At 34.2% G+C, this 10,976-nt stretch overlaps 1 protein-coding gene across 8 annotated transcripts in view; it reads left to right on the top strand.

The window, feature by feature from the left end:
* Positions 1-10,976, top strand: part of LOC106461338 (lysine-specific demethylase 2A-like) — a 41,037-nt gene that overhangs the window by 20,599 nt on the left and 9,462 nt on the right. For all 8 annotated transcript variants that reach the window (XM_022388219.1, XM_022388216.1, XM_022388214.1 and 5 more), the window contains 6 exons: positions 1,325-1,478; positions 7,991-8,106; positions 8,410-8,904; positions 9,055-9,147; positions 9,755-9,835; positions 10,320-10,544. In XM_022388219.1, coding sequence (XP_022243927.1) covers positions 1,325-1,478; positions 7,991-8,106; positions 8,410-8,904; positions 9,055-9,147; positions 9,755-9,835; positions 10,320-10,544 — 1,164 coding nt within the window. The remainder of the gene's footprint in view (positions 1-1,324; positions 1,479-7,990; positions 8,107-8,409; positions 8,905-9,054; positions 9,148-9,754; positions 9,836-10,319; positions 10,545-10,976) is intronic.

Below are 10,976 nucleotides of genomic sequence, written 5' to 3' on the forward strand. Positions count from 1 at the left end.
TTATGCCTCTTTCATTCTAGAATGAACAAAAATTATAAACACAAAAAACATAAATATTTAGAATAAATAGCTTAAATCCCAACATTATACATTTATATATATTTATTTTTATTATATTGACCTTTCAAATACAGAAGTTACAATGACGCAGCTCACGTGCACTCGTGTTGCTGTATCAATTAACATAAAACTGACCTTTGGTCTGTGAAAAGTAACTTGTCTTGGCTGTGTTTTAGTAGACCTGTATTTTGTAAAATACAGTCAGTTTTCAATTATTATACATTATATGTGTATTTTAATTACTGCTATTTTGAAATAAGTTCTTAAAGTTATTTTTCCTAAAACATAGAACAGTAACTAAAGAAGTAATGCAAACAATTATCTTTTCTAGTTACGACCTTTGTACTCGGTTGCTGCTTGATGTAGTTTGTTAAGCCTTTAAAAATTTTGCATGTGGAGGATATGAAACAAGATATTATTTTTTAGGTTTTATGTATACATAAATTTACATACATTTTTTGAATAACTAAAAAATCATAAATTACTACATTAATACCATAGAATTCTACCATAATTTATTAAGCTTAGTAACTAAGATATATTTTACTCTAAAAAAAATATGAAATTTTGAGCAGACTAAAGACACACCCTACCTCATTGAAATATTGGTTTAAAAGAAAGAAATGGCGCCAAGTCCATTAAAATGGCCGAGAAAGCCACTAGGGGGACATTATGAGTTTCCGATTGGTTATTCATGTCATATGTAGAAGTAAGTGTATATAAGGGAGCATTTCCAAAAATGGAAAGAGATGGGTGGAGACTTCTAATTTAAACCAGTGCTGATTCAACATACCACGACACACAAAAATCGATGTTTATCTGTGTTTTTTAATATTTGCTTTTAAATTAAGAAATTGAGTAATATATAGTACTAAAATTTGAATTATAGTCTACAGTTTCATACCAAAGTTACTGACATAAATTCATGAAATAGTAGTTCAATAAAATATTGAATGCGAATCAAACAACGAGATGACATGGCCTTTCACCTGTGACCTGTCTTGAAAGGGTTAAAGTTAAGTTTATCATTCTTTAATGCCACATTTATTTTTTAATATTTACAAAAAAATATAAGAAATTTACAAAGTTTTATGTTTCAAGAATATAATATAATGACATTTAAAAAGCAAATAATAAAACTCTAGCACTTTTAACCATTTTCTTATTCTATATGTTTTTTTTCTGACATATTTATAATAATAATAATAATATATGTTATTAAAAGAATATGAAAGCCTGTGTACAGAATTATTTGTTTTTTCAGGTGTTTTGGTTGATTCCTCCTACTGAACGAAACCTTACCCTTTATGAACAGTGGGTTTTATCTGGAAAGCAGGGGGATGTGTTCTTTGGAGACACTGTTGAGAAATGTGCAAGGATTGAACTTAAAACTGGATATACTTTCTTTATTCCAGCAGGTAAAGTTAGTCAATAGTACATACACAAACCGTAGAGAACTTCTATTTCCAACAAGGTACCTTACTTCTGCTCACATACACAGCTATTCTTGTTTTGTGCTGCCCTCTCTTTACAAAATTTTGTTTTTCGCATGGTACAAGCCTTTCACTCCCATGCACTCCTCTATTCACATGGTTTAACTGATTCTTGCATGCAAATTATCGTGCAACAAATCTCCACCAATAGTAGTGCCACACACCCATAAATATCACTTTGAGTTTAGGCAGAAACATAAGCAACGGTTGACAGTGGTGGAAGGGACACTGGAGATGGGGTCCACATAAATTATTCTGTCAATATGGTACTTACTTATTATTAGGTTAATGTTTTTAAATTAAAGCTTAGTGATATACTTTGTCCTGCACAGTTGGATTAGGCTTAACAATTGTCTTTGTTTTTTTCAGTTTACCTGTAGTTCATCTTACAGGTAATTCGATAATTAGGTTCAATAACTTGTTTTCTTCAACACATAACATCTAAAGATATGTTTATTTCACTACACACTTTCTTAAATTTACATTATATCAACCATTTAATTTTATAATTCTTTATAATTTATATTTCTTACAGTTAATTTAGTTTGTAAGGACCCCTACCATCTCCTCCACCTGATTATGGCTTACCTTCTCAGTCATTTACTGTGGAATCTGCTAGGCCTACCTCAACCTTTTTTAGACACGTTTCACAGTATAATTTTCCTTTCCTTCTCCAGACATGTTTCATGATGAGCATTTTTGCCTCTCTTTAGGGAGAGGGTACTTACATGAGTAACAAATTTATTATTATATATTTATTTTAATATCAATGTTTGTTTAGATTAGGTTTATATTTAAAAGCATGTATAGCTTATACTGTTAAATATGTATTGCAAAACTCCCGCCTATTTTACAAAGTTGTAGAAGATTGTCGAGAGTAAGAATCAACAATATGGGTGTGTACATAAATGCTTGTGTTAGTGCCAGTATTGTTACATAAAACTTAAATTTCTAGAAAGCCTCCACACACCTATAAATATAACCAATGCGACATGCCAAAAAAAGAGAGTATCTAGTATTAGTTTGCTGTAAATTTTGGAAGCTATAACAGTAATTGTTATAATGCTTATCAATTGGAAAACTTCAGATATTTGACCAGGAGCATTTACAAAGTTTGAACATTACAACTCATCTAACTTCAGTGGATTCTCATCGGACATTAGTATTTGTACGAAAACATTGCATGACGTCATGGTGGAAAACTCTGTGTGTGTGTGTGTGTGTTGCTGATTAATTACGAAGGACAAAGCTAGCTAGCTTCCCGTTAAGCGAATTGTATATACATCAACTTGAAGCTAGCTAGCTTCCTGTTAAGTGAATTATACCTACGTCAACTTGAAGCTAGCTAGCTTCCTGTTAAGTGAATTATACCTACGTCAACTTGTAATCAACTCGCTCAACGTGAACCCTCAATAAGATATCGAAGAAGTTCCAGACTAGAAAGAAGACTTTATATTGCTTGCAAGTTTGTGAAACTTTTGTTTATAAATCATTGCTTGTAATAACTGTTATTGTAAATTGTATTGTTTTGTGTATATTAAAACGTATTTGTGTTAAAAAATAAAATAAAATAAAACTGTGTGTATCAATCTTGTTGGCAAATATCATAAATTAACTATATATCGGCATGTATTTAAATTATCAGTTAACTCGGTTTCAGACCATTTGAAATTCTAATATGTAACACATGCCTTTCCTTACACAGGCATATTATTTTCTTCTTGATTCTATGTACTTACATTTCCTGTCGCCTGCATGGGGGCAGTCTCTGTTAGTCCTATCCATTTTATCCCTCACCGGGCTTTTTATGCTTAGTCTTACCCTATAGACTCTCTTACAGGTCTGCTTACACCTCCTTTCTTAGACATTTCACCTATATCTAGGGGATTTTCATGGGATACTTCCTTCTTCACACCATTTTGAGGTGTTTGAGGTGGATTCTTTGCTTTTGGGATCTTCTAGGGTAGGACAATGTCTTGTGCAGTTCATTTACCATCTACTTCTAGTAGGGACTTATGGTAGGCTCTTTTTCTCCACCAGTCTGTTTCTTCAGGCTACTCCTATGCATTTAGCATCGTGTGGGGTATCTGCAATGCTATATTCTTTTTTTTGTTTATCTTTTGATTTATTCTGAGCCATTGCCATCTATTTTCATATTTCATGTCTGGTACCTACCCATCCTTTACCTGTCTTACCTACAGGTTTCTCCATTTGTCGTGTATACTCAATGCTGATTGGAGTTCTGGATCTATCTGCCCAATCTCAATAACTTCTTAGTTCTTCCCTGTTTTAATGTGTAGTCTTTGATCACAGTTGGGTGGGCAATTTTTGCAGGACTGAGTCTGCCCATGGTACACGTTCTTATTTTTCATTTGTCAGGAAGCTATCTTAGTTTTTTTTTCACCACATGAATCAGTACCATTTTTGCGTTTTACCCTTTGGACTTGTTTCAGTTCCATGTCTTTTTTTAAGGTTGTCTGTGTTTTACCCAACTTCCGCATTTTGGGGGATTTTACTAATGCCACTACTTGGATGTCTGGCTTCGTTTAGCTCCTTCCAAACGGGTGTTCATAACACACTCATTTGCTTCTTATACAAGCAGCTTGGGTGGTTGGATTTTCCATTTGGATAAGTCTTTCCTGTTACCTACTTAACAATTTTGTCTGTTTGGGGAGTGTCTTTTTAAACACCCATCTCTGTCGGGACAATCCATTCTTCTCCTCATATGCATATGATAGAGCTTTCTGTTATTCATGCCATTATGGTTAACTATCTTATTGCTAGCGAGCTTCTAACACATTGGGGAATGTGGCTTCTATGGAAGCACTTCTCACTTTGGGTTGGTACATTTGCAATCTCTTCCGGAGACCCTGCATGACCCATGGTCTTTTGCTACGGTTCATTCCTTTGAATTTTTCTCATAACTTTCCTCATTCCCTCTTCGACTATATGCGTTGGTGGTTGAACATATCCCCCATGTCATCAGGTTTACCGCTTCCTCCCTCTTGTCTAGATTTATTTCCCTTCCCTGATGCTCATTTCCAAAGTTGGAGGGCATGGGTCAATCAGCAGGAGACTTCAGGACAATGGTCTATGGAGGAAAGGTCTAACCATGTTAACACCCTGGCACTTCTGGCAATCCAACGTACTTTGGTTCACTTTCTTCACCTTGTCCGGATTTGACTAATCATATTTCATTCTGACTAATTGAAGGTAGTGGCTTATGTCACTCGTTCTTGTGGTAGTCAGTGGATCTCTCTTTTTGAACCCACACACTTGACATAAATCTCCTGGTGTGTCCTGTTCCAGTTGATTTCGTCCTCAGTGCAGATTGCCTTTCCAATCCCAACACACTTTCTATCAAGGAATGGTTTCTCAATCCTCAAATTTTCAGTGGTTCTGCCTCCTGTGGGTACTTCTCAATGAGAAGTATTTGTCTCCTTTCTCGATTCCAAGTTACCTCTTTTGTTTATGGTCTATGATTCATCATTCACTTGCTCTGGCTGTCAATACGTTCAGACAGGATTAGATCCAGTTTATAACTTTAGTTTTTATCAATCTATCAGTCTTCTTCCCAAGGTGATTTTTATTATCCATGGGTCATGTCTTTCTGACTGATCCTTCCTAGCCAGTACAGGTCTGGTTTTCTTGGCTGTTTTGGCTTGATATGATCTTTGTGTTCTGGATCGATTTTACCAAGTTACACTTTGGGGACTCATGTGGAGTATTATTTTCGTCGTTTTTCTTTTCTTGCCATCTTCCACCTTTATTCTTGGTCAGGTCTGGATGACAATCTCTGTCCAGCACATGCTCTAGGTTGCTTCATTGCTTTCAAGGCTTCTTTCCATTGACTCCATTTCCTGCAGTTTCATTCCCTTACACCACTCCTCTGTTTGCAATTTTTCCCCTTTCTCCCTTACCTGTTGGTTTGGCTTATGTATTGATTGACCCTTTATCCCTTGTCTCCTTCTTCTCTTAATCAATTCCTGGCATCTTCACTCCAATCAGGCACCTTGCCGTTTACCTGCATCTCAACCCTGTTGTTTGTTGGAGGTACTTTGTCTGTCAGCAATGGGACTACACCTCGTATGTTAATCTCCCAATATCTGCTTTGGGAAGCTGTTTCTTCCCCCTCGGGGTACCGTCTTCCACTCGTCTCCATCCTTCACTCTTTGGTGAGACTGCAACTTGATATGTTTTCTTTCTTTTGTTTTATATATTATTTTTCAGGGCCCTGTCTCATGTTTTGACCAGGATCCTTCCCCCTGTGCCGGGTGGTGCCTGTCCAGTTATACTTCAATCACTTAGAATTGTACAAAACCCTGCACTATACAGCCATGTTTACTTAACTTTCATAATTTCCATGGCCTTAAAATGCACACTATTCATTACAATCACATAAACCAGAGATGAGGTATTCCACAAGATCGCTCGCAAATTATTCCTCATGCTATATTTGATTCATAAATATCCCCATTCCAGACTGTATTAACCCATGGATTCCATGGGTGAAGCAGAATAAGATTACTGCCCATCCATTAGATTGGGTTGGGTCTGTTTTGCAAAATAGGGTTTTGTGGTTACCCATTTCAGTCTCCAGTATGAATGTTCCTTTGGACTTTCAACTGCATTTTTCTCTTACCCTGCTTCTTCTAATGGAGTACGAGTCCTTACCACTTTCCAGTTCCAAACTGCTGGGATGGAGGACCACTGAGATATCCTCCTGAATGAGAGATATACAATGAAAACAATAATAACTCCATTGAGTTGGGAGTAGGGAGTGGTGTTCTGCTGGTGTCGGTGACAAGATGTCCTCCAAATTGATGCTCCATCTCTGTTTGGGTTTTTCTGAGGGGATGTTGTAGCTTTGGAGTGAGCCATCATAATGATTTGGATCCCTCATTCTACCCCCGCATTGAATTCGGTTCCCAGCAATTGAGTTTTGGATTTAGAGCTGAACCAATCAACATCATGCCCTCACACATGTTGTGCGATTGGGATCCCTCGTCCTACTCCTGCATGGAGGATGGTACCTGGTAGTTAAGTTTAGGATTTAGAGCTAAACAAATCGACATGATGCACTCACACGTGTGCTGGAATAATTGCAGTTCACCCCTTTGATTGGGATCCCCCATCCTACCCCTGCATGGAAATTAGTTCCCAGCAGTTGAGTTTTTGATTTAGAGCTGAACCAATCAGCATAAATCCTCATACGTGTTCAGGTTATGTTGCAATTGTTGACTTGGGTTCGAAAGGATAATTTTATTGATAAGTGAGAGAATCTTTCAAGTGTACAGTACATACTTGCATATTAACTTTCAGAATTTAAGTAAAGATAATTAACTATTTCAACAATTATTAACTCCAGAAAAATATCTTATTTTATTTAGTTTAACTAGCAAAGAAAAACGAAAAAAACAACAAAAAAACTTCCAACTTTCATTTTTGTGAAGCTGTGTGAAGTCTCATCTGTAATCAGTTAATTTATTGATTTTATTTTTTGTATAATTTTTCTGCCCATTCCAAAGTATAAGCTTATATTTGCTAAGAAGCTATCATATGATTCATGTCTTGTTAGTTGTTTTATTACTACAGCCTTTCTTGCTACTCTATTTATGATAACATAACATGTGGTCTGAACATTTACCAATGAAGTTCATCTTTGAAACTGTCCCCTGTGGCATCAGCAGTAAATCTGAAGGTTTACAATGCTAAAACCATGTCAGTGAAATATGATATGACTATGATGCAAATCTGTGCACTTAGTGAGTTTGCTGTGAGAAAATTATCTATTTATGCTACTCTATTTATGATAACATAATATGTGGTCTGAACATTTACCAATGAAGTTCATCTTTGAAACTGCCCCCCTGTGGCTCAGCAGTAAAACTGAAGGTTTACAATGCTAAAACCATGTCAGTGAAATGTGATATGACTATGAAGCAGATCTGTGCACTTAGTGAGTTTGCTGTGAGAAAATTATCTTTCACCCCCCACCCCCCAAAAGAAGCTAACTTGCAATTCAGCATTCTTAGTTGAATTAAATTCTTTGGAGCATGGTATATTTTCTTTATTAGGGTTGAGGATATGTCAATATGATCATGTTTTTTGGCCCTTTAAAAAACATAAACTGTTTTGATTATTATCTTTACCATGTTTTTTATCATTTATTTCAAAATGGTGTATTAGCTTTTTTTCTTTTTGGGTATTTTAAAATAACTAGGAATAAATTCTGGAATTTGATTGTTATCTTGGTCATTATAGTACAAGTAGTTTGCTAGAACAGTGACAGTGTCAGGTGTTTTTATAGATGCCACTAGTGAATTGATCATTTCATTTAAATGCTTACAGTGAGTAAACACTAAAAGTTTTGTGGCACAACAGATGATTCAGAAAATTGTTGTTCTCAATCACTGACTGCTAAGTGTTTTTTACAGGCTGGATACATGCTGTTTATACTCCAGAAGATACATTAGTATTTGGGGGTAATTTTTTGCATAACTTTGCCATTGAAAGACAGTTACGAATTGCAGAAATAGAAGATGCAACCCATGTAAGATCTGTTTTTCATTGTTAACATATGTGTACACACTTGTGTATGCTATTACAGTTTTTGTTAAGCTACCAATTAAATTTTTAATTAGATCAGAGAATATTGTGATGAAATGTGGTAAGCCATATTTTATATATGGCATGTCTAAATGTACTGTATTTGTTAAGAGTTTTTGCATAACTATCCTAAAACAAGTGTCTACATGTAAATTGTTTTCTGTAATTAGAAGTGTAATGGAATTGGAACCTGCAAAAAAATTATTTTCTTTTGTGCAGTTTAAGTTTATTATTAGTGTTTTCATAGGTACCTATGAAATTTCGATATCCATTCTATACGGAGATGCTGTGGTATGTACTCCAACGGTATGCTCATTCTGTGATGGGTAAAAACCATTTATTGTGTGACGTGGATGGTGAACCAATCAATCCCAATGAATCTCCACCAAAAAAAAATGAAAAAAACACAGTGAAATTGGAACCTACATGTAATCCTCATGCAGTGTCTAGTGATACAAGAGAAATTACTGATACTAAGCAGTTGAACCCATATGTCAAGTTATCTCATCCCCATGCACCTCGAGTAACTAGCTCTAAAATGGATGGTGAAAATTCTCCGAGTGTGAATGGTAAAAAATTAAATGAAATATCTAATGATTCTAAGCCTATCGTTACACAAAAACATTTACTGACTTCTTCATATCGTAGAAAGCCTCCAACTGAGATAGCTAATGGAGAATTATGTGAGGAATCTGAAGAAAAAATTGTTCACTTGACCCAGTTTGAGCTGTCTGGAATAAAGGTAAAAGTTTATTGTTTAATTTTTTTTACTTGTTTGAGGACATTAGCAAAAGTAATATTTAACTCACAACAGAATAATCTATAGGCTTCTTTTAAAATGATTTTCATAACTGCCTTAAAGTATGTAATTGTAAAATGTATCACATTTCAGGCTGTCGTTAATTGGCTACAGAGGCTTCCAGCTAATAAAAAATGTGTTCCAGACTTAATTGCCAATCCTGAAGCTCTCCTACTGGATGTTAAGGTATTCTTTGAATGAATTTCAAGTGAACTTCCATTCTTATTTGATTTCTTAAACATTAATAAAAGGTAGTTATTAACATTTTGATACATTATTTTAAATATCAATTTAGCATTATAACTGTAAGCTTTCTAATATATTATATAATGAAGATATTTGATAAATTGCAGTGTAATAATAATGTATATGTATTTGATGTTCAGTTTAATAATTTTCATTCAAAAATAAAGACAATTATTAGTTTTATTTGAAAAGTAAGGAACATATCTGAATGCAATGTTAACAAAAGTACCTGATGCTTTGTTATTTTAATGATAATGAAAAAATGTTAGTTCTGTTTTACAATTTACACTGTTTGAATAGTGATGAAATAGATTCACTTCCTGTAACTTTGAAAGCAAGGAATAATCTTATCTACTTATAAATTTGTAACATTATGAATTTCCACGTTATGTTCCAAGAATATAAAAGTCCACATTATCCTAACAGTAAATGTGCAAATACACACTACAAGCATTTGATAGTTTCTGTAAACATATTTATTAGTTTAGTCTTATTACCATAAAAGTTTTGTGCTAAAACTGTTTTCAATCTTTTAAATATGTTTCAGATGTTACTCCAAGAACACAAGAATGATAATCCTCAGCTAGCTTGTACTGGTAAATTTGTTCTGTGGTGGCCAGAATCGAAGGTATAAAACTGATTTATTGTTGTTTGTATATAGATTTGTGCTTAGATATATTCTAGGTATTTTTCTTCAGTTTACTGTTAGCTGGTTTAGTGATTATATTTAAGCACCTTTAAATTATTCATAACTCTACTTTTGAATTTGTTTTTATATTGATTGGTGTAATTATTCATCTGTTATTTGTTTGATATAAAACTGTCTGTCATCAAATGATTTTATTTTTAATACAACTGGCATTATTACTTTGAAGAAGTTTTGTGTTTATGTGACAGTAATGATACTTGGAAATAATATTTAACACTAGATTATTCTGGGCTATGAAGAAACGGACTTAAAAGGTATTCATTAAATAACTTTCGAAAGATCTAAGGCTTATGAAAACAGTATTTTTTTTTTTAAGATATGGATGTAAATATGTAGTTATAAACATGGCATAATTGAAAATTGGAGTGAAAAAAGTAATTGATATCTTCTATGTCTTATGAAGAAACCAAAAACTAAACCAAGAACAAGCATCCCATCAGGTACAAAAGGAAAGTCAGGAGGGAAGAACAACAGTAACAACAATGCTAAGCGGAGACGAACACGCTGCAAGAAGTGTGAACCATGTTTAAGGTCAGATTGTGGTGACTGTCATTTCTGCAAGGACATGAAAAAGTTTGGTGGGGCAGGCAGAATGAAGCAGTCATGCATCAGTCGGCAGTGCGTGGCCGTAAGACTTTTTATGTTTTATTTTCTTGTGCCACTGAATGGCAATACAAAGTTTTAGTGAGGTGTAATGCAGTGGATTTTGAAACTGTACAGCAAATTTGGATAAAATTTTAGGCAGTTTTAGATAGTAACTCTACAAGTTTCAGTGAAATATATTTTTGCATTTGAACTCCCTCCTAAGAGGTGGGGCAATGATAAATTACAGGAATCCCTCGATTAGTGTGGTTAATGTGTTCTTTAAAAGAGCCGCACTAATCGATTATAATAACTTATATGAAAACATGTAATTCGTACCTCAATTTTCATTCTCATTCACAATTAATTTCTATTTTGCATATTTTTTAATCAAAGTATAGGTATGTAAAAAAAATATGAATAAAATGCAATGAATTAAAATTTATTGATCAGATTATTTTATGAACAAGTTATTTAG

This window comes from Limulus polyphemus, unplaced genomic scaffold (genome assembly GCF_000517525.1).
Source record: "Limulus polyphemus unplaced genomic scaffold, Limulus_polyphemus-2.1.2 Scaffold937, whole genome shotgun sequence".
Lineage (NCBI taxonomy): Eukaryota > Metazoa > Arthropoda > Merostomata > Xiphosura > Limulidae > Limulus > Limulus polyphemus.